We start from the raw sequence: 27,853 nt of genomic DNA, 5'->3' as shown, positions 1-27,853 counted from the left end.
TTAAAAAAACACTCTTGCTTTTTCTCTTCCAAGAATTCTATTTGAATTTGCACCCAAGTTGTGCTTTTCTTTGAGGCTTTGCTTGTGGATAAGTTTTGGATTCATTCTCTTTAGATTTCTGTTGCAAGCATCTTTGTTGCAATAATCGCTTTTTATGATAGGAGTCCTTTTTTTGTTTTTTCATTCTTCCAGCCTACTTCCTGACTTCAGAAGTGATGTTAAAGGCTCTTCACATTCCTAGAGAGAATGTCTGGGTTTGTCTGTTGCTGCTTTCTTAGGATATTGAATGTTTTATTTCAGGATCTCAGGAACACCTCAAGCTGAGAACCTGCAAGCTTTCAGTGTTGTCAGAATGCTCTGATCCAGGACAAAGTCTGATTTCTACTCCCCTGATCTGAACTCTACAAGTTCCTGACCTGAGTTTGGGTTTGATCAACAGGCCTGTAGACTTGCCTTATTTGGAATTTCATTAGAATACCACTGGATTTAGCCAACCTGCTAGAAAGCTCTGCTGACTCAGTGACACAACTGGGCTGTACTTTGGCCTAAGATACCAGTCTTGGTCATTCCTATATGGGCTTCAGACTGGGCTGGAAGCTGGATCTGAGACCTCTCTCCTCTACTAAGATCCAAGCCACTGATTGCTTCTTAACTTGCTCCTTAATGGGTACACAGCCTAGGGCCCTCAATTGCTCCTCACTCTGAAATAATCCTCAGTCTGCCCTGGATCTATGACCTGGAACTGGGTAGTGTGCAGTAAAGCTGCCAGTTGGCACCTATTCCTGAACCTTAAGTTTAAGACCCTCTATATTGGAAATGGGACCTCTTCTTGCCCTGGTGTCCAGCCTCCCCCTGTTCTGGAATGTTCTGTACTGAGTGCTCCTTGCCAAATCCTATTCCCAGCGTTCACAGACCTGTCTCCCTTTGCTGACCTGGGCTACAAAAATAAGTCACTGTGATTTTTTTTTTCTTGGATTTCTTAATCAGGATTCAGTCTTATGAGTTTTCTAGATCTGTTCACACAGGTAAGTAATACATAACAAGTAATATCAAAGTAATTTGGGGAAGAGCACTAATAAGGGGGAGATTGTCACTAAAAGCTTTATACCACACTTGAGTAGGAACTTTGAGGGAAATAGAGATTCTGAAAGGCAAAGGTAGGAGAGAATATTCCAGGCACTGGGAAAGCCTGTTTGAAGGCACAGAAGGGAGAGAGAGAGATTAGAAGGGGCAATAGTAGAAAACATTTCAAAGGACAAGTCAGAGCCAGAGAATGAAAGGAGTTTATTATTCATAATTTTTTCTTGATATCTTTTGTTTTTACATCATTCACATTTCTCAATGTGACCTTTACCCTTCCCCCTCCTAGAGTCTTCTCTAACACCAAAGAAAAAAATATTTTTCAAAAACATTTTTTCAAAAAAATATTTTGCAAAACTAAACAACACATCAAAAAAAAGTCTGAGATTACATGAAGTGTTCCACATTCAAGGTCTCCCAATTCTGCAAAGAAGCAAGAAGTGCTTTCTTATAGCTCTTCCTTGGGCCAAGGTTGGTCATTATCATCGGAAGGATTCAATCTGCTTTGTGGTTGTTATTCTTTCCATTTACATAATCGACAAGTCAACAATTCACCAAACTCAGACAGTGTCTGGCATCGTGCTAACCTCTGGGAATATAAAAATAAACCAGAAGAAAGCCAGTTCCTGCCCTCATATCATATATTTCTAAGGGGAGAAGACAACACATAAAAGGTGGAAGAAATGAGGGGTGGGGAAGAGACACCATGTGTTGAAGAAAGTGCAGAGAGACAAGAGAGGAGCTCAGAGAGGAATGAAGACATGGCTGGCCTGGGCATTTTCCTTAAAATGGAGGTTCTTTCCTTAAACTAGAGAGACATCAACCAATCAGAGAAAGGGCTGCCAAGGTGTATGAGGAGGCCGCTGTGGCACAGAATCAGGAGTGGAATCCAGAGAGGAATGAAGTCACTAGCATATTATTTTCCTGACTCTGTTTACTTCCTTTTGCATCAATTCATATAAGTGATCTCATACTTCTTGGGATTTTTTATATTTAATGAAAAGACTTAAATGCTAAACAAAGGAAGTTGTATTTTGTCCTAGAGAGAACAGAGAGTCAACTGAAGCTTTTTGAGCAGCGATGTAGCATGGTAGGACCTGTGCTTAATGCACTGTTAGTAGAGTGCTGAACTGATTCAACCATTCTGGAGAGCAATTTTGAACTATGGCCAAAGGGCTATAAAACCGTGCACAGTTTTCTTTGTGGGGGGGGTGGTTTGGGTTTGTTTTGGGGTTTTTTAATCCAGCAATGCCACTACCAGGTCTGTAACTGAAAGAGAGCAAAAAAAAAAAAGGTTAAAGGACCTATTTGTACAAAAATATTTACAGCAACTCTTTTTTGATAGCCAAGAAATGAAAATTGAGGGCGTGTCCATAAATTGGGGAATGGCTGAACAAGTTGTGGTATATGACTGTAATGGAATATTATCGTGTTATAAGAACTGACTAGCAGGATGCTTTCAGAAAAGCCTACAAAGACATACGTGAACTGATTAAGAATGAAATGAGCAAAACCAAGAGAACACTGTACACGGTAACAGAAACATTATACAATGAACAACTGTGAATGACTTAGCATCTCTGCAATACAATGATCTAAGACGACCCCAAAGGACACATGATGAAAAACAGAGAAAGAACAAATGGCATCTGAATATAGACTGAAGCATTCCATTCTTCACTTTCTTTCCTTCTTTTGGTTTTTTTTTTTTGTTCAAGTTTTCTTCCACAAAATGACAATATGGAAATATGGAGGGAAGGACAGAACTTGGAACTCAAAACTTTAAAAACCCTGAATGTAATTGGAGGGGGGGAATAAAACATTATTTTTAAAAAATTTGCAAAAAAGGCATATTACTCTGGTAGCTGTGGAGAATGAATGGAGACAAGAAGAATTAGGAGGCTATTACAGCATCCAGCACTTCAAGAAGCAGAGCATGAAACAAGGTCCTGTGAGTGAAGAGAAGGGCTAGTATATGGAACAGTACCTGAAACCACATGGCTTTTGTCATATCCAGAAAGACCTGACAGCAGCCAAGGCCTGAAGGGAATGACAGTGGAGCCTAAAATTGGAAAACAGCCTCAGATGTCACCACACCAAAAAGTGATATGACTCAAAATAAAATCTTCAGTCCTTTATCTTGGAAAAGATCTTCCACTGCTCATTTTGACACATGAATGAAGAAGGCTGATGGGATTTTGGCCAAAATGCATGGACATTCACTTTTTAGAAACCGAGGTACTTGAGAATAAACCAAGAGCCTCGGTTAAAAGACTTAGCAATCGCCCTAATATAGAATGGTGCCCTGCTCATGCAGGCTGGGGTCAGCTCCAGTACCTTCAAAAGCTGCTTGTTCCATGGGCTATGGGGAGGGAGGGAGGGAAGTCCTTTATCCTTAGCAGTTTGTTCAAACCTGCTGGTACCTGAGTGGTGACTGTCAGGCTTTGTCTGGAAGCAGAAAGTACCTAGAGGCTTCCTGCAGAAAAGCCAAAGTTAGTGGCCACAGTTAGTTAAGGAAGCCATTCCAGAATGGCCAGGAAGGCCCCGGGCCCACAAGAGACTATAATTTGATTTCAAACATATTAAAATATAATTGAAGATCAAACAAATTCAAAGGCCTTGGGCTATGGGAAAACACCCTAAAAGAGAGTACTTAAAGAATACCCACAAGTGAAACCCAATGCCATCCCCCTCACACATACGTAAGTCATTCTCCCTTTCTGAGAACAATAGTCTAACTCAGATAGAAGAAGTGAGCACAGGTAACAATGAATCTCCCAAAAGACAAAGCAGGGAAAAGGAGTCTCAAAGGTACACCCCAAGACTGCTGGGAGACACAAAACACATTCTCCATTCAAGTTTGGGCCACTAGTCAAGTCCCACCAAAGTTGAAGGAATGTCAAAGAAAGGTAATACAAAATTAAATTCAGGAGGAGCAAATGTGTTTGTGGCTATCTCACCTTTTCCTTTTTTAATTTTTTTTTTTGACTGAGCTGAGGAGACTGGATCTGATAGAGATTAACCTATAATAAATCCTATACCTAAGCCTCTCTTTGGTACTCAACAAATAGCTTCTCTCACAGGTCACTGGACAGATATTAAATTGTCTTATGGAGTTAATCCTATCCCTCTTAGTGATCTAACAATTTGCCATTGAATAATCAGTCAATAAAAGCTTTCTGGCCTACATGGCTACCTGAACAGAGAGGCAGGCTGCCTAGCTCTTCCACACCTACTCCAGCAAAAACCTAAAATTCCAATCAGACCAAATAATTATCAAGAAATCCAATGAGAATTAGTCAGTAAAAAAAAAGCATTTAGGAACTTCTGAAACAGGGAAATTAAAGAGAGGGAGAAGTTGGGGGCAAAGGGGAGGAAGGAAAGAAGATACTGAGTTCCACTTTGGATATTCTTTAATCTTTTTGCTTTATTATGTCTCACCACGATCATCAAAAGGCATTTATTTTGCAAGTCAAAGAATCACACAAAGAATTCTATAATCATCAATCAATCAATCAACAAGCAATTATTAAGCATCTAGTTATGTGCCAGGCATATAAGATGCTGAGAACATAAAGACGAAAATGGAATAGCCCCTGCCCTCAAGGAGCTTGTATTCTATTGGGAGATACATGGTTACAAATGAGTATATACAAAATAAATACAGGATGCATTTAAGGGGGTGATGAGGAGAAAACTGTCAGCTAAGATCAGGAAAGGTTGGGAGCAGCTATCATTTGAGCAAAGTTCTGAAGGACACAAGGGATTCTAAGAGGCAAAGGGGAGGTGGCAGTGCATTCCAGACATCAGGGAGAGCCAGCACAAATACTCAGAAATAAGAGATAGCAAAGTATGTGTGAGGAATGGCAAAGAGCCCTGTTTGGCTGGGCTCTACAGTGAAGAAAACTGGAAAGGTTGGCTGAGGACAAGTTGTGAAGGGCTAAACAAAGGAATTTATATTTGGATCCTACAGGCAAAAGGAAGCCATTGGGGTTATTGAGTAGAGGACTGACATGATCAGATGTGTACTTTAGGAAAATCACTTTGGCAGTTTGGTGGAGAATAGATTGGGAGGAGGAGAGGTTTTCAGCAAGGAGACCAACTAGGAGGATACTGAAATAGTCCAAGTAAGAAGTAATGAGCAGTTTGGACTAGGGTAGTGGCTATGTGAGTGAAGAGAAGGGAAGAGAATAAAGAACACCATGGTTCTTGCCCTACAGAATCTGATAATCCAGGACAGTCACATGGGCATGCAGACAGCAAAATAAACACTACAAACCAATGCAATCTACAATTATCCACATTAATTAAGGCAGAGGAAGAGAGTAAGGCACAATGGCATGAACAATGCCAAAGAATGAATGATCAAAATTATATTTCAAGATACATTAAATACATTTTCCCAGAAGATTTGCTTTCTTTATGTTATTCTTAGGCTAATATGAAAATTAGTCTGCAGGACCTGAGCACAGTGACTTGAAACAGAAGGAGGTAATTCAGTAGTGTGCTTGGTGATAGTAGGAGAGCAACTTTTCATTTTTAAAACTATAGTTAGTAATCATTAGGAAGAATTTGATGATAACTTTATTGACAGTAAACTATCATATGCCAATCCTTCTGCCGTCTTCAAATTTCCTTAGCCAGTCCAGCAATTAAAAAAAAAAAACTTTCCCAATTCCTCACCTTCCAAAAGATCACGGGCCAATCCTGGTTCTGCTCCCGTGGAACGGACAAAATCTGACAAGACAGCGTCCATGTCCAGGGTCATGTGATCATGAAATCCTCTCAGGCAGCTGGCTGAAGGTGGAACATAGATCAAAACTCAGGCTTCCACCTAACAAGGAAATAAATGCACATATTTCAAATTTCACTATAAGACAAATTAACCCCATACAAGGAAATTTTGCAAATGGGGAAACGATGCTAGCCCATTCACACCTGCAGACTTTACAACTTAAAACCTAATTTAGGATATAAATTTAATTTTGTTAATTCATCTCCAATACAAGAATACTACTTTGCCTTTTATTTTCCCCAAAAGCTGTTTTGAAAGTCAACTCTTGAGTGTGTTAATGAAGTGACACACTGGCACAAAGTATACTGATAGCTCAATCATAGAAAACTTGAGAGATAGATTTTGGGTCTACCTCTAAAGGCAGGTCTTCATTAGACTTTATGTTTAATGAAAGCAGAGATGTGCAGAACTGATTTTAAAACTATTTAAAAAAATTTTGACGAGAAACTTTGCAAAGCTGAAAGTATGGAATCCACAGGTCTATGACAAAAGAGATTCAGTCTATTAATTACTTTGTGAAAGTAACTCCTACCCAATCCATTCAAATAAATTCCACTTGAAAAAACCCCTTTTATAACAGACCAGTCTTCTACAGAAACTGTGTCTTTGACCTGTTAGTCTGGCTTCAATCCACATTTCTCCAAGATTAACAACCTGTTCTATTAAGACAGCAGTACTACAATGAGAAGCAAATCTCTAATCCATTCCTACAACCTCTGACAGCTTTGCCAATTCCCTGTAGAAGGTACCTAGTTCATCAAGTCACCCTCATCTCCTGTACACTCAACCCCCATCTCCTAATAACCTGTTTAGAGAAAGGCAAAATAAAAATCCTCAAAGGCAAAAGGTGAGACTCCCTTCAGATAAACACCTCCCAACTTATCTCAGAATCGCTGGAGGACAGAAGTGCATTAACTCAAAACTAATCTTTTCCACGGGCAGCTTCCTGTTACCACTCTATCACTCCCCCCACCCCCTAGCTGCCTATTTAGGGTTCTGCCCAAATCCTGATTTTCCACATTCCTCAGGAATGTTTTGACCAGACCTGTGATTTCATCATCGTAGGGAGCTCCTAGTGAGGAACTTCTACCAATGCATTTCAGCACCTGCTCTGCAACTTGATCTGCCCAGGGTTGCAAAGCCAACATGCAGTCAAAAGCAGGACTTTAATTCAGGTGTTCCACATTTCCAAGTTATCTCTCTAGCTATTATTTCACATCCCTTCTCTTGTAAGGAATACTAGGCCGCATATATGGCAAAGGACTGAGGTCACTGGAGTACAGATACTATTTTCAAAGCAGAGGTTTAACTACTTGGTTACAAAACATTTTGGAGAGGTGAGGAAGACAGAGGAGGCAGTTAGGGTATTTCCATAAATAAAGGATAGGAGGCAGGAACCCAAAAGGCTGAATTCCAGTTGAAGAGATTTCCATTTAACCTCATAATTTGGCATGATTTTTCCCATTCACAACACCAATTTAGGCAACTCTAGAAGATCTATACCAGTGGAGGGGAACTAAATTGCACTACAGATAATTTCAAACAGTAAAAAATCCAAAGGCCATTTTGGTGCCAATTTTACCTTGTCCTGATTAATAGAGGAAGGTGAAAAAGTATTTTGACATTATATAGTTTATTAAGATTTTTATGTTGTTTGTTATGAAATATGGTATCTATAAAATAATCTCCTGCCTGTCTTTTAACTGCCTCCCCACACACCTGAGACATGCAGAGACCTAAGGCTGGGGATGAGCAAGTACATGAGCAAAGAAAAGGTGTCTCCTTATAACTAAGCCTAGGACATTCCGATTACTGCAGAAATATCAATGAGTCAGGAGCGGGGGGGGGGGGACGGGACGGCAGAAACAGGCCCTGATGAGGCCACCAAAGATGTAGCTTAAACAGTAAATGAAAGGACTTGGTAGTGGATGTCATAATGGCTGAATCAGTTCAGAGAGGGTAGTATAATGAATAACTGGATCTTTTCCCCTCTTCATTTGCATGGAAAACCAGGTCTAAGTGAAAAGAGTTATATAAGTTTGTAACTTTCCTCTTTTATTTACTAGTGCACCTCTTATAAGATTTCCAGTAGTTTTGAGGAATAAACTCCTTTTTAAGGAAGTAAAAAGAAAAGACATATGTTGATTTCAGGGACTACTGAGAGTTAAAAGACTGGGTTCTGAGTGATAGGAAATGAAGAAGAGAGGAAAAGAGGGAGTTCACAGAGAATGGCTTTAATTTTTTTCTGTAAAATATGACACAAGGTTTTCAGCTGAGAGAGAGGGGAGGAGGAGCCACGAAAATTAAAACAATTCTAAGGTACCACTTCATACCCATCAGATTGGCAGAGTTGACAAGGAAAATGACAAATGCTGGAGAGGCCGTACAAAAATAGGTACATAAACAAGTTCAGCCATTCTGGAAAGCAATTTGGAATTAAGCTCCAAAAAGAAGATACCACTACTACAGCAATAGCCACAAAGAGACCAAAGAAAGAGGAAAAGGATTCACCTCTACAAAAAGATAGAGCAGCTTTTTCCTGTGGTGGAAAAGAATTTGAAAGTGAGGAGCTACCTATCATGGCTAAATATTATTAATGGCTAAATAAATTATGGTATGTGAATGTGATGGAATACTACTGTGCTATAAGAAATTAAGAGGATGGTTTCAGAGAAATCTGGAAAGGCTTTTATGAACTGATACAAAGCGAAGTAAACAATTTATGTGACAATAACAATATCATAAGGAGAATTTTGAAAGACTTAGGTACTTTGATCAACACAATGACCAAGTACCATTCTAGAAGACTCATGATGAAACAGACTTCCCACCTCCAGAGAGACAGGCAGGTGATGGACTCAGAGCACAATTTTTTTTGGACATGGTAAATGCAGGAATTTGTTTTGCTCAATCATACATGTTTATAATTAACATGTTTGGGGGTTTTGTTTTGCTTTCTCAATGGGGGAGGGTATGGGGGAAAGAGGAGGGAGAGAATACAAACATGAAAACAAATTTAATTTTTTTTAAAGTCAAAGGCAATTTGGAATTAATCTCCAAAAAGCTATTAAACTGTGTATACCCTCTGACCCAGAGATACCACTATTAGGTCAATACCCACAAGGAGACCAAAGAAAGAAGAAAAGGATACAGTCGTGGCTATATCACACTAAATGGCTCATTACTCTAATTCCTAAGCCTTAGTTTAGAAGGCCTGCAGAGTAGTCAGTGAGCCCATCTTTTCCCCAATCTCACTACCCACAATATTGATCACAAGAAACAACCTAGGCTCAGATTCCATCTACCTCAGATGGAATCTGGCGCACTTACGAAAATGAACCACACAAAGGGTGAGATTTCGGTGGCGGAGCCAAGATGGTGGCGCCAAGATGGCGGCTGAAAAGCAGGGACTAGCATAAGCTCACCACCGAGTCCCTCCAAAAACCTATAAAAAATGGCTCTGAACCAATTCTAGAAGTGCAGAACCCACAAAAGAGCAGAGGGAAGCCGGGCTCCAGCCCAGGACAGCCTGGATGGTCTTTGGGTGAGGTCTATCCTGCACAGAGCTGGGAGCAGAGCCCAGCTTGGGCAGTGCGGACCAACCAGACCAGGAGCCGGGTGGAGTGGGCCCTAGTGCCCTGAATCAGTGAGTTACCAGACTTCTCAACCCACAAACACCAAAGACAACAGAAAAGGTTAGTGGGAAAAGCTGGGGGAGTGGAAGGAGTTTTGGGCTCGGCTACCACCCCGGGGGTGGGGGGCAGCGGAGGTGGGGCAGCTACAGAACTACAGCTGCAGTTGCTTCAAGCCCCAGGCTCACCTGGTGGGAGGAATTAAGTGGCGGATCAGAGCAGGAGTGAAGAGCCTGCTGAAGATCTAAATCCAGTCCGGGTTGGGGGTTCTTGGGGAAGGAGGAGTGCTGGTGTGGCAGAGCTGGCGCATCCCCCCAAGCGTGGAACATAGAACTCTTTAGTCCACAAGCAGTCATACCCCGCTGAAAAACTCAAGGTTCAAGTTAGTTGGTTGGGAATATGGCCAGGCAGTGAAAACGCACCCAGATTCAGGCTCAGACTTTGGAATCTTACTTTGGTGACAAAGAAGATCAAAACATACAGCCAGAAGAAGTCAACAAAATCAAAGAGCCTACAACAAAAGCCTCCAAGAAAAACATGAACTAGTCTCAGGCCATTGAAGAGCTCAAAAAGGATTTGGAAAAGCAAGTTAGAGAAGTAGAGGAAAAACTGGGAAAAGAAATGAGAAGGATGAGAGAAAACCATGAAAAACAAGTCAATGACTTGCTAAAGGAGATCCCAAAAAATGCTGAAAAATACACTGAAGAAAACAACACCTTAAAAAATAGACTAAAGAGCTCCAAAAAGCCAATGAGGAGAAGAATGCCTGGAAAGGCAGAATTAGCCAAATGGAAAAGGAGGTCCAAAAGACCACTGAAGAAAATACTACCTTAAAAATTAGACTGGAGCAAGTGGAAGCTAGTGACTTGAAGAGAAATCAAGATACTATAAAACAGAACCAAAGGAATGAAAAAATGGAAGACAATGTCAAATATCTCATTGGAAAAACCACTGACCTGGAAAATAGATTCAGGAGAGATAATTTAAAAATTATTGGACTACCTGAAAGCCATGATCAAAAAAAGAGCCTAGATATCATCTTTCAAGAAATCATCAAGGAGAACTGCCCTGATATTCTAGAGCCACAGGGCAAAATAGAAATTGAAAGAATCCATCGATCGCCTCCTCAAATAGAGCCCAAAATGAAATCTCCTAGGAATATTGTCGCCAAATTCCAGAGCTCCCAGATCAAGGAGAAAATATTGCAAGCAGCCAGAAAGAAACAATTTGAGTATTGTGGAAACACAATCAGAATAGCCCAAGATCTAGCAGCTTCTACATTATGAGATCAAAGGGCTTGGAATACGATATTCCAGAGGTCAATGGAGCTAGGATTAAAACCAAGAATCACCTACCCAGCAAAGCTGAGTATCATGCTCCAAGGCAAAATATGGACTTTCAATAAAATAGAGGACTTTCAAGCTTTCTCAGTGAAAAGACCAGAGCTGAATAGAAAATTTGACTTTCAAACACAAGAATCAAGAGAAGCATGAAAAGGTAATCAAGAAAAAGAAATTGCAAGGGACTTACTAAAGTTGAACTGTTTTGTTTACATTCCTACATGGAAAGATGATGTGTATGATTCATGAGACCTCAGTACTAGAGTAGCTGAAGGGAATATGCATGTATGTATGTATGTATATAAATATATAATATATATATATGTTTATGTATATATATGTATATGTGAGTGTGTATGTATATATGTATGTGTATATATATATATATATATATATATATATAGAGAGAGAGAGAGAGAGAGAGAGAGAGAGAGCGGGCACAGGGTAAGTTGAAGATGAAGGGAAGATATCGAAAAGAAATAAAATCAAATTAAGGGATGAGAGAGGAATATATTGAGAGAGGGAGATAGGGAGAGATAGAATGGGGTAAATTATCTCACATAAAAGTGGCAAGAAAAAGTAGTTCTGTAGGAAGGCAAGAGAAGTCAGGTGAGGGGGAATGAGTGAATCTTGCTCTCATCAGATTTGACCTGAGGAGGGAATACCATACATACTCAATTGGGTAACTTACCCCACAGGAAAAAAGGAGGAAGAAGAAGATTAAAAAAAGGGGGGATGATAGAAGGGAGGGCAGAAGAGGGTGGAGGTAATCAAAAACAAACACTTTCAAAAGGGGACAGGGTCAAGGGAGAAAATTCAATAAAGGGGGATAGGTTAGGAAGGACCAAAATATAGTGAGTCTTTCACAACATGAGTATTGTGGAAGGGTTATATATAATGATACGCATGTGGCCTAGGTTGAAGTGCTTGACTTCTTAGGGAGGGTGGGTGGGAAGGGAAGAGGGGAGAGAATTTGGAACTCAAAGTTTTAAAAACAGATGTTCAAAAACATTAAAAAAAAAGTTTTTGCATGCAACTAGAAAATAAGATACACAGGCAATGGGGCATAGAAATTTATCATGCCCTACAAGAAAGAAAGGGAAAAGGGGATGGGAGGGGAGTGGGGTCACAGAAGGGAGGGCTGACTGGGGAACAGGGAAACCAGAATATACGGCATCTTGGAGAGGGGGGGAGGGTAGAAATGGGGAGAAAATTTGTAATTCAAACTCTTGGGAAAATCAATGCTGAAAACTAAATATATTAAACAAAGGGTGAGATTTCTTAAGACAACCCAATATGGCAAATCTGTAATAAACTTTGTCTTTCTTTGGCTGTGGGAAAAAAAAAAAAAAGAAGCTACCTAAAGTCTATGACTCCAGTCATTTCTAGCATCAGCCTGCCCTAGTCTGAATTACATCTGGAATCAATTAACAGGCATTTATTAAGTGCTTATTATATGGCAGATATTGTACTAAGCAGTGACAGAAAGGAATGCAAACAATAGCAAAATATAAAAAAGGTAAAAAAAATTCACCCTCTGAGATTAAGCACCTTATCCAACCCATTTCTCCTCAAATCTTAATAATGTCCATGACTACAAACTCTCCAAAACTATCAGTGTGGTTAGGCAATTAACATAACCTCGACAAGTCTGTTACCTTATCTATTAATTTGGGAGGGGAGATGATGAATTAGATAATATGGTTTTCATCTTAAAAAACAATTATAATTAGAGCTTTTTACTTCCAATTAAATATTTATAATAGCTAATAGAATTCAGTTGCAATATCACACTTGTCAAGAGGTACCTCACACATTGGGGGCAACTAAGTGACAGCATGCCGCACATGGAGTCAGTAAGACTCATCTTCCTGAGTTCAAATCCAGCCCCAGACACTTAGTAGCTGTGTGACTTTGAGCAAGTCATTTAACCCTGTTTGCCTTAGTTTCCTTATCTGTCAAATCAGCTGGAGAAAGAAAGGGCAAACCACTCCAGTATCTTTGCCAAGAAAAGCCTAAATGGGGCCATGAAGAGTTGGATATGACAGAACAACAAACTGGCACATTGTAAGTGCTTAATAAATGCTTGTTTTATTAGTCTGGTGGCAACTAAAACAAAATGTAACCAAGACTAAAAATCTTTAAATTGAAAGCTTCAAATTATAGAAAATAAATTCGAACCTTTCTCTCAATTCTTTAAGTTCAAAATTTTCTCAAAACAAAAAAAGAAAGCTAAACCAAAGCTAAACCAGAACTCTACAATCATCTCTGGTCATAAGAGATGGCAGTGGCAAAGATAAATGAAATGCACAGATAATCCAAAACCAAGCTTTTCATCTCACTGCAAAAAGTAGTTCACTATGTTCTTTTCTCTGGTAAAGACACAAATAAGCAGCAAAAAGGTGAGGAGGAGACTAGAAGAAGGGAATCAAACCTTAGAGAAAAAAGGCTTAGATAATCCATCAACCAGATACTGCTCATGAAAACCAGCCATCAGTCAAGCAGCAAAATTGTGTAATAGCATCAGAGATTTTAGTTGTCCAAGGACTACCGCTCAGAATCACAGAATTTCTACATGGGAAGAGCTCTCGGATGTCATCCTGACCCTACCTGTAACTCAAGGATCCCCTCTACCACATGCCCAACAGGTGGTCACCTAGCATTTGTTTCACAGCAGTCAGAGAGGTGACTCATGACATTCAGAGGTAACCTATTCTACTTTGGCATTAATTGCTTAGAAAGTTGTCAGGAAGTTTTTCCCTACATCAAGCCTAACATCAAGCAAACAACTTTAACCCACTGTTAGTTCAGTTCTCTGGCTCTTTTCAAAAGCATTTTCCTAAGGTTATGTATTAGAAGTAAAAAATAAAAACAAAAACAAAATTTAAAAACCTATACACCAGGGCCTGGCATAGCATTTAACAATCAGCTAGAAAGGACTCAGGAACTCTACCACCTCCCACAGGCAACTCTTTCTCCATCATCTCTCCTGCCTTCCCATTCCCCAGCTAATTTCCAGACTCTCCACTTCTTGCTAGGGCCTTGTCATCACCACAGAGCACAAGGCACAAACTAGTAAATATTCTAAGTCCCAAGCTGAGTTTCTTTGGTCACATCTCCTTGTGTCTTTCTCCTCTCTATCCCTCAGCTCCAGGTATATATTAAGGAATACATACCAACCCCCACCCCACTCAACAAGTGAAGATATACTGCAGCTCTTATTACATCGAAACGCCTGGTCTGAACCTCTCAAATTCCAAAGAGAAATCTCCAAGCCAATGACTGAGATACTGGTTGAAGTGACAACATCATTTGGAATCTGCCCAGCATATAAGACTGTCAGTATTGATTCTTAAAATGTGTAGTACTCTGCACAAAAGACACACTTTAACAGCTATTTGCTGACTGGTACACAATTTTCGGAATGACAAAATTCAAATTTAATTTTAAGGGATTGGAAGGGATAATTTTCTCCATAAGACTTCACAGAGCATTACGTTTTGTGCTTCCCCATCATATTTAGGTACACTTAAGCTTGGCTGAGATCATGTACTACTATAATTATCTACATATGTGTGTTTTCCTCCCCTTTTTCAGAATGTAGGGTGTATGAAAGCAAGAACCACTATCTTATCCGAACTTTGTGTTTCCCCTAGGGCCTATCAGAGTATACTACATGCAGTAGGTGCTTAATAAATGTTGTTCAGTCATTTCAATCATGTACAACTCTTTGTGACCCATTTGGGGTTTTCTCAGCAAAGATGCTGGAATGGTTTGCCATCTCCTTCTCCAGCTCATTTGACAGATGAGGAAACTGAAGCAAACCAGGGTTGAGTAACTTGCCCAGGGTCACGCAGCTAGTAAGTGTCTGAGGTCAAATTTGAACATGGGTCTTCCTGACTACAGGCCCCACACTTTATCCACTCTACTACCTAGGTGCCTAACAAATGTCAGTTGAATAGAATGAATCTTACTTTATCTAGACTAACCTTTTTCTTAGTGCCTTTCTCGTCCTTCCAAATCCCCAGTTCCTTCAACCAATCCTCATATTCACTACCTCTCTCACATTCATCTCCTCCTCATCACTCAGTCAACTCCCTAGTTCAAACCTGTCAATGTATTTCCTAAAATGCGACACCCAGCTATGATCTAAACAACGTAGAGAACAGTAGGACTAGCATTCATGCAACCGTAAAATGCATGAGCTTTTTGGCTACCACATCACACTTCTGGCTCATAGTGAGTCTGTAGTCCAAGTCGCTTTCTTTCTTTTAAAAAATATTTTGTTTTAATCAGCCAAGATCTGTCTTCTCACTCTCCCACACTAACTCCCTTTCCCTCATAAGACAATACAAGAAAAACAAAACCCACTATGAACATGTATAGTCAATCATAACAAATTTCCATATTGGCCATAACCAAAATAAATTTGGCTCATTCTGAATCCTTCATCTATCAGGAGGTAAGTAGCATGCTTCATCACCAGGCCTTCAGAATCCTAGTTGGTCACACGCTGATAAGAGTTTTAACATAATAGTGTTTCTTAACATTTATATACAATGATTTTTTTTATCCATTCCCCAATATATGAGCACCCCATCAGACTGCCACTTCAAAAAGAGACATAAATAGTTTTGTGCATCTTTAGAGTTTGTTTTGCTTAGAATTAATCTTTCCCTTAATCTACCTTCCCTCTAATTCATCCTTCTCCCCTTTCCCTACTTCCCTGATGAGTGAAATGTATTTCTGTGCCCAACTGTGGGTATTTCCTTCTTTTGAGCAGTTCAGACGAAAGTGAGGTTCAAATATGAGCCATTCTACCTACCTCCTCCTCTTTGCACCCCAATTATGTGAGATAATATCTCCTAATCTACCTTTTCCTTCTCTACCCCTTTCCCAGTATATTCCTCTTCCTCTTTTCATTCTTTTCTTAAGATCTTCAAGACATAGCACAACCAGGCTTTCTCTAATGGGACTCCCACTGTGACCCCTGATGATACGGTTCAGAGAGGACACATGTATCATCTTCACAGATTAGGATATAAGTAGTTCAGCCTCGTTATGATCGTTTTTCATGTTTACCTTTCTATGTTAATCTTGACTCCTGTGTTTATACTTCAAAATTTCTCTGCTACGCTTTTCATCAGGATGCTTGGAAGTCCTCTATTTCATTAATGAGTTATTTTTGTCCCTTGTAATATTATATTCAGTTTTGCTGAGTATGTTATTCTTGACAATAAACTTATATGCTTTGCCTTCTCAAATATCATAGTCCAAATTCTTTGCTCTTTTATAGTGGCAGTTGCTAAATCATGTGTGATCGTGCCTATGACTCTTTAGCACTTGAATTCTTTCTTTGTGGCTCCTTGCAGCATTTTTCTTTCACCTGCAAGCTCTGGATTTTGGCTATAATGTTTCTGGGAATTTTCATTTTAGGTTTCTTTCAAGAGGTGATCACTGAATTCTAGTTCTACTTTGCCCTCTGGTCCTAACAGATCTAGGCAATTTTCTTTTAAGATATCTTGAAATATGCTGTCTAGGCTCTTTTTTTGGTCATAGAGTTCAGATAATCTAATGATTCTTAAATTTTTCACCTCAGTGTGTTTTCCAGGTCAGTTGTTTTTGTTATGAGAGAACTTACATTTCCTTTCCTTGTTTGAACCTTTTGACTATGTTTTAACATTCTTTGTTGCCTCTCCACTCTAATTTTCAGAGTTTGTTGTTTGGGCAAGGTTTTGTATCTCTTGTACCAAGCTACTAATTCTCTTTCCAATTCTTCCTTCCATACCTCTGACTTTTTTTTCCAACTTTTTCCTTAAGCACTTTCATTCCATTTACAAAAAACATTTTTAACTTGCTTTTTTAACTCTTGCTTCACTTTTTCCAAAAATTCTAGTTTAGTTTGTGCCCAAACTGTATTTTCCTCCAAGGCTTTGCTTGTATATGTTTTGGAGTCATTCTCTCCTTTTACATTTGTTTTATGTGTCCCTGCCAGCATAACAGCTCATTATAGTGTGGTATTTGTTTTGTTTTTGTTTGCCCATTCTACCAGCCTCCTTCTTGACTTCAGACTTGATATTAGGGCTAGGCTCTATGGTACTTCTAGATGGAAGGTCTGGGCTGGTCTTGTTGCTTTGTTGGAGAATTGATTGTGTTAGTCCAAAATCTCAATGACGGGCTGGAGGGCCTATAAGCTTTCAGCGTTCCCGAAGCGGTCTGATCCAAGGTCTGTTTGCTGCCCACCCTGGTTTGAGCTCTGCAAGTTTCTGACCCAAGTTTGGTTCTGTGCATGAGCAGACTGCTGCTAAATTCTGCCCTTCTTAGCCAGCTAGAAAGTCCCATTGCTTCAGTGATAGCCCTGTAGCCTTCCCTTTGGTCTGGGATTCTTGCCTTGGTTATTCCTCTGCAGGCTAGGCAAGAGGCAAGAAGTGAGATCTTCTCTAAGCCTGGGGTATGATCTACATAACTGCTGGCTAGGTAGTATGCAGCAAAGCTGTCAGTTTGTACCCATCTCTGTTGTGTCTGGGGGGGCCTCCTCTCGCCCTGGTCCATAGCCAGAGCAGTATGCTCCTGGCCATACTCCGTCTCCAATGTCTGCAGACCTCCATGTCTTTCTCCCTGTGCTGCACTGGGCTGGACAAATGACTTGCTGTGACTTTTTCTGTATTTCCCCATGAGGATTTTGTTTAGTACATTTGCTAAATCTGTTTGGAGAAGTTTGGAGAAGGAAGCTCACTGCACTGCTTCCTATCACTCCACTCCAGATTTTGAATCCAGTTTTCTTTCACATGAACTATAGTCACATTTCTCCATCTTGCACACGTATTTTTGGGTTTTGGTCAAAGTATATAATTTACATTTATTAAATTTCATCTCTCAGATGCTTCTGTGGGAATTAGAGATAATGCTGGGTTTTCAGTCATACGCCAAAAGAATACAAGCTCCACCCACTGGTTCAAGGTATCAAACCCAAATGAAGTAGATTCCAAGGTACTGAAATAATTGACCAATGTAACTGCTAAGTTAGTATCAAATGATTTCTCAAAGACTGTTAAGAATGGGAGGAGAGGTCCCAGAGTACTATAGAAAGACAAAAGTTAACCAAGTTAAAAGAAAATGGAATATAGTAAAAGTCTGCACACTACAGGCCAGGGAATTTGACACTTCCGTTTCTGGAAAAATTATAAAATATAGTATTAAAGGGACTGTTAGAAAGCATCTAGAAAAGAAAATTGTTTAATTATCACATCTACACAGATAACTTTCTCATGTATAAATTCAGCCTTAGACTCTCTCTCTTGAACTCCAGTCTCACACCACTATCTGTCTACAGAACATCTCCTCACTTCCTGATTTCTGCTAAGAACATTAACATCCCTCCAGCAATCCAGGTTCACAACCTTAGACTTATTGAGTCTTCCGTCTCCCTCACCACTTATATTCATCTCCTAGAATTCCCAGCATCCTTTCAAAATTCACCTAAAACATCACCTCCTACTTAAGTCCTTTCCTGTTTCCCTTAGTTACTACTGCTAACCCTTCCCATGTCAAAATTATTTCCTCCCAATCCAATGTTTCATTTTTTTCTTTGTATCTCCAGCATTAAGAACAATCAATGCCTGACACATAGAAGGTGCTAAACAAACGCTTAATTAACAGAATGAAAGAAGAAAGCCATTACAGTTTCAGCAAACAGAAGTCCCTAGGGATCTGTACTGGGTCCCATGATGTTTAATATCTTTTTTAAATCATTATTTATTTAATATTTTTAGTTTTTAGCAACAATTTTCACAAGAGTTTGAATTACAAATTTTCTCCCCATTTCTACCCTCCCCCCACTCCAAGATGGCATATATTCTGATTGCTCCATTCCCCAGTCAGCCCTCCCCTGTCACCCCACTCCCTGCCCCCATCCCCTTTTCCCTTACTTTCTTGTAGGGCAAGATAGATTTTTATGCCCCACTGCCTGTATATCTTATTTCCTAGTTGCATGCAAAAACTTTTTTTTTAACATCTCCTTTTAAAACTTTGATTTCTAAATTCCCTCCCCAGCCCCCCTTCCTAAGAAGGCAAGCAATTCAGATGTTTAACATTTTTACATTTGATCTGAGCCTGAACAGACCAAGGTACAATTTGCTTAACATTTTTATCAGTAATTTGGACAAAGAGGTGGACAGTATGCTTATCAAATTTGAAGACAGCATAAAATGAGGAGCAATAGCTACCACAACAAATGACAGTCAGTATCCAAAAAGATCTTGACAGGCTAGAATACTAGGCTTACTCTAATGAGGCAACATTTAAGAGTGATGAATGTCAAGTCTTACAATTAGGCTTAAAAACCAAGTTCACAATTACAAGACAGGGAAGCATGTTTAGTTTAACTAAAAAACATGTAGAAATTTTTAGTGAAAGTGTTAAGTCCTACAGCATGCTATATCCTGCTCAGACCATATCTCCAGTATTGTGTTCAGTGCTAGGTGCCACATTTTTAAAAGGGCATTAATAAGTTGGACAACATTTAGAGAGATTCCCCAGCAAAGACGGATGACCGCACTTGTCAAATATGGTGTAAGTATGGGTTGGCTTAGGTGATCCCCTCTGACTCTTAGGTTCTGTGATTCTTACGTCCCAGACAGTAAATTCAATGAATCAAGGCACAAATGGTGACAGAACCTTAGGCTGCCTTGAGAGGCAGAGAGTCCGGGGGATGGCTCCAATGTACGCTGCCACAGGCAGACCCCGTGTGAAGCATTGTTTTCAGTTCAGAAAATCACATTTTAGAAAGGATATTGAAAGCTAGACAATGCTCCTAAGGAAGCAACCAGGATTGTAAAGCATTTCAAGATCATGCCATACAAGCATCAGCTGAAGAGACTGGGAACAACATGAGGGCTCTTTCTCAGTATTTGAAGGCCTGCCTGGCAGCAGCAGAAACAGATTTATTCTGCTTAAAGCCTGGGGACAACACTAGGGACGATGAATGGAAACTGTGGAGGCAAATTTAGACCTAGTGTCCAGAAAAGTTTTCCAACAATTACCACTATCCCTCAGGAGGCAGTGGAGCGAAGACTCTCACTAAAGGTATTCAAAGAAAGCATATGCTGGATATACCAAAGAAGGGACTCTTGTTCAGGTATAAATTGGACTAGATGGACTCTGAGTTCCTTCCCATATCTTAAGATTCTATAATTCTGGTCATAGTCCTCAATTCTGGCATAACCATTCAATTTCTACATAATAGCTCATATAACTGAAAACTTTCTTCATCTCCTTTTCTCACTTAAAAATCTCTAGTTCACCAGAATCTTAGAGTTGAAATGGATTTCAGAGGCCACCCAGATTCCCAAGCATCCCTCCACAGGAAGTTACCAACCACTGTTACTCATCTATTCTTCCCCTAACCTTTAGCAGATAATGGATCTCACCCATGGATACACATCATCATTCCCTGAAGAACAAGTGGGTGTTTCTTGTTTAGAGAATTCAGCTCTTCTTTAAGAAGAACCTACTTAGCTCCAACTGGCCAGTGACCTTTCTTCCAGTCCCAGGTCAAGATTCCCTTAGGCCTCTTCAGACTCCATTTGTTGGGTTTTTACATTGAAGACCTCCTGCCTTTTTTTTCCTGTCAAAGAAACTCATTCTTCCTGTTAAGCTGTACAGCCCCTTTACCAACTCTTTTAATAAAGGGACTAGACTGAATGTTGAGTCTAAATTACAAGTACTGGGCCATGGTGGGAAATCAAACCCTAAATTATATTCAGGTTACTGCAAAACCTGCTTTCCATACCTTGTGGAATTAAGCTCCTTAGTCCTCTGTTAGTTTTGGCCAAAACCACTCTTCCCCCCCACCCCATAATAATTTCCTACAATTGTTCCTCATGTGACAGCTTCCAAACTTCTGACAGCCTCATTCCACCCTTCTTTGCACCTATTCAATTGTTAATATTCCTCTTAAAATCTGGCACACAACAGGTACTTAACATTTGTTGAGCTGAACTGAATGCCATACTGAAAAAATGTGGCTGGACCAGTCCAGAGCATAAAAGCATGAAGCTAGGACTTCCTAGGACCTGTATATCATACTTCTACATATAGTCTACCACTGTGCTACTTGAGTTTTTTTTATTTATTTTTATTTTCTTTGTTATAAGGAATGGGGGGGGGGGCGGGCGGAGAGTTAGATACTTTGGGAAAATATAAGTGATAGAAAAACAAAAGGTATCAATAAAATACATTTTCATGCGTTCTATATCTTCATCCAAAGTGTGATAAAAGACAGTTAACAAAGAATTGTCAAAATCAGCTTCCTATGGTATTTCTCTAGTGATCACAGACTTCATACAAAAATCTCTCCATAATCAACTAACAGTAGAGTATATTCAACATCCTACATTTCATCACTGCATCCAAAGAGCTCTCACCTGCTTCCCATGCTAATGGAAGGGAGATATATACATACACGGCCTATACTAAAGATGGTAAAATCCCTTTATCATGAATTTCACAGCACAGCCAAAGAGTTTCTTAAAGTGGAATTTTTAAAGTATATTAGCAGACACCACAATCTGAAATTTGAAGGAATCAGAGAAGATAAGAGCTGAAATCTACCTTTCCCTAGAGTGAAGGTAAAAGTAACGCTGCTTACCCTAAGAGGAAAGTGCCATACATATATCACTATTACCCTTTCCTGCTTCTAATCATTTGAAACTTTCTGTGTTATTTGAGGAGAAGAAATAGTGAATTTAGGTGTTTTTGTTTTGTGATGGAAGTTCCTGGTTATTTGTGGTTCAGCACAGTGAAAGAAGCTGAAATGTAATCACTGCTTCCTGGGCGAAGAGAGCTGGGAAGATCAAGTTCTTCCTCTGGTCAAGGGTACCACCATCCTCCCCATCACCCAGGTTCACAACCTAGATGCCATCCTCAACATCTCACTCTCTCACCCTTGGCCCCCATTCAAACTGTTGCCACATCCTGTTGATTCTACCCTCACAGCATTTCTCCCAGACGTGTTCCCTTCTCTGTGACACTGGTACTACCCTGGCAGGGGCCCTCATCACCTCACACTTGAACTCTTGCAACTGCTTTCTGGCTAGTCTCCTGGTCTCAAGTAACTCCCCACTCTAGTCCATGCTTCATTCAGCTATCAAAGTGATTTTCCCATAGTTCAAGTCTAAACCTGTAACTCCCACTTTCAAATAAACTACAGTGGCTCCCTATTATCTCCATGATCAAATATAAAATCCTCTGTCTGGCTTTTAAACCACTTCATGATCTGACCCCTTTCTACCTTTCTAGCCTTAGCCTTATTACTCTCCAGAACCCACCTCACCCCCACCACAATGAAGCACTCTGCTAGCCAGTGACACTGACTTTCTTGCAGTTCCTTGAACAAGACCCTCCTTCTCCTGACTCTGCTTTTTCACAGACTTGTCCTCAATGGCTGAAATGCTCTCACTCTTCATCTGTGCCTCCCTGGCTTTCTTCATGTGTAAGCTAAAATCCCACCTTCTGCAAGAAGCCTTTCCCAGTCCTCCATAATTGTGCTGCCTTCCCTCTAAGAGGACCTCCAATTGATCTCATATAATTTTGCTTGCTAGAGTTTGTATGTGCTCCCCCCACAGCTCCCCCAGGGATTGTAAACTCCTTAATGGCAAGGACAGCTTTTTTGCCTTTCTTTGTATCCCCAGCTCTCAGCACAGTGCCTGGCATACAGCAGGCACAATACATGTTGATGGCTTTGCCTGGTCTTTTGCAGGGTTTCTATTTTGTTTATCCAGGCTAGCAACTTACCTGGCCTTAGAGAGCGGCTAAGGCATTAAGAGGTGTGACTAGCTGAAATTCCCCAGTGAGGCAGGCTTTGAACCCAAGGCTTCCTGACTCTAAGGCCAACTCTCTACTCACTTGAGCGACCCTACCTCTCCTACTACCCAAATTCAGCTATAATTAATTATATGCTGCACACACCTTTTCCATGTATACATGCTCTATCCTTACAGCAAGACTATAAACTAATGGCTCCTTAACAGGCACTACAACCAGTTTTAATTGGTTTTGAGTTTCCATTCTCACTTCATGTTAGCATAAAGGAGCAAGGAGTCTAAGAACTACTGAAGACCCCACTAGATAATGAAAAGTATCAATATGACTATGGAGCAACCTAGGCTCCCTGGACTGGCCTGATTCATACCTGCTTAGACACGCCCAAGGGCAGGGGTGGGGTCTTCTCTTCCATTTATATGCCCATCTTCCCCCAGAGTACCTATCCATTAATGTTAACAAACATTAAACAGTGGCAAAGCCACTGGGAATGTGCTACTACCTCTGATGAGACTCTAGCTCATAATAAAATCAATCTGCATACCCCGAGTGCACAAAGATGATTTGAGATTCAAAATTAATTATGGCCAATCCACAACATTGATCATCTTGAGCTGACTTTATCAAATGCAACACAGTAGGGCTAAAAAGGCTAAGAAATTATTAGCACGTAACTTCCACACTCACCATCAGCCCTTTACTTCCCATGATGTAGACATACTGCATTTACGCCTCCTGAACTGCCTTCAACAACTCAGTGAAGAACCAAAAGTGCAAAACGGTCAGAAATTCTCAAAGGTTCCACTCCTCTGGGACATGATGCCAAAGCCAAGGCATCCACCCTGGGAGTGAGGAGAGAGACTGAGGGGCTCTTGGATATTTCAAACTGTTCTTAATCTACTTGCAAGCGAGTAAGAGAAGAACAACTGTTCAGGCCACATAAATCACAGAAACAAAATCATCAGGGAAGAGGAATAAAACCATTTTTTCCTAGAGGATGAGAGATAACATGAGATGGTGCAGTAAAGTGCTGGACTTGGAGTCAGAAGACACGTTCAGATCCTGGCTCTGACACTTAGTAGGTATGCAGCACTGAGAACTTAACCCGTTTCTCCATCTGCAGAGTGGGGGCAATGATAATACTAATGACTGTTTAGTCATTTCAGTTGTGTCCACTCTTTGGGATCCCATTTGGGGTTTTCTTGGCAGAGATACTGGAGTGCTTTGCCATTTCCTTCTCCAGCTCACTTTATAGATGAAGAAACTGACACAAACAGGGTTAAGGGACTTGCTCAAGGTCAAACAGCTACTAAGTATCTGAACCTGGATTTGAACTCAGGTCTTCCTGACTCTGGTCCAGCACTCTATTCACTGTGTCACCTAACCTGATCAAAAAGAAGGTCTCTGAAAAGCAAGAAAAGAGCCAAAGGAAAGGTGATTTGTCCTCTAGATTGGCTACGCAGACAACACTATGTATTTCTAACATTATCCCAAATCCAGGGTTGGCCTAGATGGCTGCCGAGGTCCCTTCCAAGTCTCAAATTCTGTGATTCTCTTAATTATATTCAGTTTCCCATCAGTGCTACATGGATAAAAAGGTAAAGGGCAACGCCTTTAACCGGGAGGTAAAGCGGTAGCGTTTTCTAAGTGCTTCTAGGCTTATTTCAGCTGCATAAATGGCAAAGCAAATATCCATCTGCCATGTCCCACAAGCATCAAATGTGAATACAAGAGGTCTGGGGGTGGTGAATAGGGAAGGGAGTGGTAGACAGAAAGCTCTTTGTACTGGCCACTGTGTTTTCAAAGCTGCTGATAGAAGGTTCCTTGGATTACAGTTATTTGGGAAATTTTAATAATTTGGATGGGTTGCACAATAGGTCTGACCTTCAGAAGCTTGTGTGGTGGAAGCCAGAGGGAAAGTTTGTTATTATGATGTTGTCACAACAGTAGACTGGATAGAAACAGATATTGGGTTAATGTTTATTTTGGGGTCTGGCCCAATGTACCAGCTTATCAGACACGATACATTTTTATTCTCTTTTCTTCGGGAGCCAGGACTATTAGATAGTCAGGTAGAGTAGAAAGAACATCTGAACCTGAAAACCAGAGTTCAAACCTCAGCTCTATCATTTTCTAGCTGCATGATCTTGATCAAGTCACTTAATGTATTATCTCAGCCTCAGTTTCCTTACATGTAAAATGGGAATAACATCACTCTATCCCCCACCTAACTCACAGGGGTGTTGAGGAGATGAAATGAAATAACGTACCTAAAAACACAAGCACTAGACAAATAAAGGTAAGGTGTTGTTATCTTCTCTAAATGGCAGACAATCCCTCTTGATTAACCCTATGGAAATTTATTTCTTCTTTCAAGACACAGACCAGATGCCACTTCCTTCTGGAGGCCTTACCTGGAATCTACAGATGAACATGGTCTCTTCTCAAATTTTCCTAGAGCACTTTTTCACTAAGTCCCATGACAATCAGACTGTAAGCTTCTTAAACTGTAGGTTTTTATCCCAGCCCCCGGAGCTGTGCCTTACAGATATCAAGTGCTTAATAAATATCTAACCGAATCCTAATAAACCTACTATTTATTGCCATACAACAACTTAATTCTGGGGATAAAAACTGAATCAATGGATTAGCCAGTCCCTCTGATTCTATTCTATCTCCACAGTCTATATTCTTTGGGCCACGAAAGGATAAGAAGAAGCACGGCAGAGACAGTACATTCAATTCAACAAGCGTGCATTAGGCACCATGCTGTCCTCACCCTCACGGGGTGAACCTTCTACCTGACTGACTGAAATCCACTGGTGATCGACTCTTCACTATCTACATATGTCTATTACATGTCCTCTATGGTAATTTTCTTTTCATCTCATGAGGCTCATTTCCCCTACCATCCAACACACATCTAAACCATTTTCTCCTCCTCATTACCCCATACTGTTGGCCGACATATTCAAAGGATAGAAACCAATTTTAATAGCAGCCTAAAATAAATATAATTAGAAAGGTAAATTTCCTCAAAAATTCTCTAATGCAATTCAAAACCAAATATACATTATTTTTTGCTTTATTCATTGTTCAAGGTCCAGTTCAAGTTCTATTTTTTCTGGCTTTCTCTGATCATCAGCACAATACAATGGAAAAAACCATATCTGAAGTCCAAGGGCTTGGGTTCAAATCTTAGTTTTCCCTCTTACAACCTGTGCAGCCTTGGTAAACTCACTCACCTTCCCTGGGCCTTGGTTTCCTTATCTATAAAATAAGAAAGTTGGAGCATATAATCTCTAAGATCTCTTCCACTCCTGAATTTATAAACTTATAATCTCAGTTGAACTCTTCATCTTCTGAACTGTTAGACATTTATCAATTATTACTCGGAATCTTTCCAACTAAATTAACAGCTACTTGAGAGTAGAAAGGAGAAACCACACCTTCTAAATCCCAAAGTCCTCACATAGTGCTCTGAATAGAGGAGATAGTCCATAAATATGTAGTGATTATGTTGCTGTCTTCCACAATGTGGATAACTGAGGGATCTATTATATCAGAAACAAAGTTTATAGGTTATTTGTGGGCTTTACTTATCCTCAATTTGCCCAACCAGTATGAATAATCAAGGCTAACTGGATACAGTCATACAGCACAGCCAAGTCAGCCTGACCTTTGTGTTTCATGGACCAAAAATTTCTGTTTTTAAAGAACTATTTATTCTTACCTGCCCTCACCTTCCCCCTCTTCTTAAGTTGGAGTAAAGAGGCAGAAACTTCCTACCCAACAGCATTTTGGACTTTAGATACACTCTTATTTATACAGGTTCATTATTCTCTCCAGTCTAACAACATAGCTGTGCGACCCTGGGCAAGTCACTTAACCTCGACTTCCTTGGAAAAAAAAAATCCTACTACCCAGTCTAACAACAATAATAAGAGGCACCAGAAGCAGAAGACCTTGGTTGAGTGGTGGCTATGACACTCGCAAAACTGTGATCATAAGCAAGTCATCTGACTTCTCTAAGTATCAAACGCTTGTCCTATCTCCTCCCAGGGCTGTTACGAGATAGCCTCATATTTAAGCACTCTGCACATATTTGCAGTAATGCATTTCCTATTTCTATTGGATATATTTCCATGTGCACTTTCTGACATCCTCATTAGAATGTAAGTTCTTTCCAAGTAGGATTTGTGAGACTTTTTGCACCTCTATTTCCAACACTGAGCACAGGACCTAGCACAGAGGAGAAGCTTCATCAATGCTTATTGGTTGATCAACAGTGAATGCAAAAGAACTTTTGACACCATAAAGAATGACAAAAGCAAAAAGTATTGTTATTTATGTGGCAGAATCCTGGGATAGGAGAGGAATTAGCAAACATTTATTAAGTGCCTACTATGTTCCAGGCCCTAGCAGGAAGTCAGTCTGTTCAGGAACCAGAAAATTTTAAAACAGCAAGGTGCCTTAAAGATCATATAATCTAAATCTCAGCAATTGGGAGAGAAGAAGAAAGGGAAAAAAATACATTTATGTGGCACTTCCTACGTGCCAGGCATTGTGCTAAGCACTTTGAATTATTATCTCATTCAATCCTCACAACCCTAAAAGGTAGTTACTGTTATTATCCTTATTTTACAGATGAAGAAACCGAGGCAGAAAGAGGTCAAGTGACTTGCCCAGAGTCACACAGCTAGTAAGCATCGGAGGCTGAAATTGATCTCAGGTCTTCCTGAATCCAGGACAGCACTCTGTACACCGTGGTGGTCCCTAGCTGCCCAAAGGAGCTGGGGAGATCCTGGGAGATCCTTAGCTGCAAAAGGCTCTTTAAGTACAGCTATACTCTGGTTTCTTTATAAATCAATTAATTTGTATCTGTGTGTTAATCTACAAGGAATAATGACTACTGACTCTGGAGATTTCCAATCCAAGCTAGATCTTTCGTATTTCTAATCTCACCTTCCCTCCAACCGCCAAAATGTAGAGAGAGCCCCTACTGGGTTAATCCATTTGCACTTCATTTCCTTTAGTGGTTGTCTCTCACATCAATTAAAATGAATGTGTGTGTGTGTGTGTGTGTGTGTGTGTGTGTGTGTAGAAAACTTAGCTCTAAAAAATTATATTCTAAAACTACCACCACAATACTGGTTTTCTTCCTTAAAAAGTTGCAGATTCTGACA

The 27,853-nt window shown here is 40.1% G+C and overlaps 1 protein-coding gene across 2 annotated transcripts in view; it reads right to left on the bottom strand.

Moving 5' to 3' along the window:
* The window catches only part of OTUD7B (OTU deubiquitinase 7B), a 77,466-nt gene that overhangs the window by 28,323 nt on the left and 21,290 nt on the right, over window positions 1-27,853 (bottom strand). For both annotated transcript variants that reach the window (XM_036767291.1, XM_036767292.1), the window contains exon 2: window positions 5,764-5,914. In XM_036767291.1, coding sequence (XP_036623186.1) covers window positions 5,764-5,848 — 85 coding nt within the window. In that variant the 5' untranslated portion in view covers window positions 5,849-5,914. The remainder of the gene's footprint in view (window positions 1-5,763; window positions 5,915-27,853) is intronic.

Source organism: Trichosurus vulpecula, chromosome 7 (assembly GCF_011100635.1).
Source record: "Trichosurus vulpecula isolate mTriVul1 chromosome 7, mTriVul1.pri, whole genome shotgun sequence".
Classification (NCBI taxonomy): Eukaryota; Metazoa; Chordata; class Mammalia; order Diprotodontia; family Phalangeridae; genus Trichosurus; species Trichosurus vulpecula.
The sequence above is the reverse complement of the archived record's forward strand: the minus strand, read 5'-3'. Positions and strand labels throughout refer to the sequence as shown.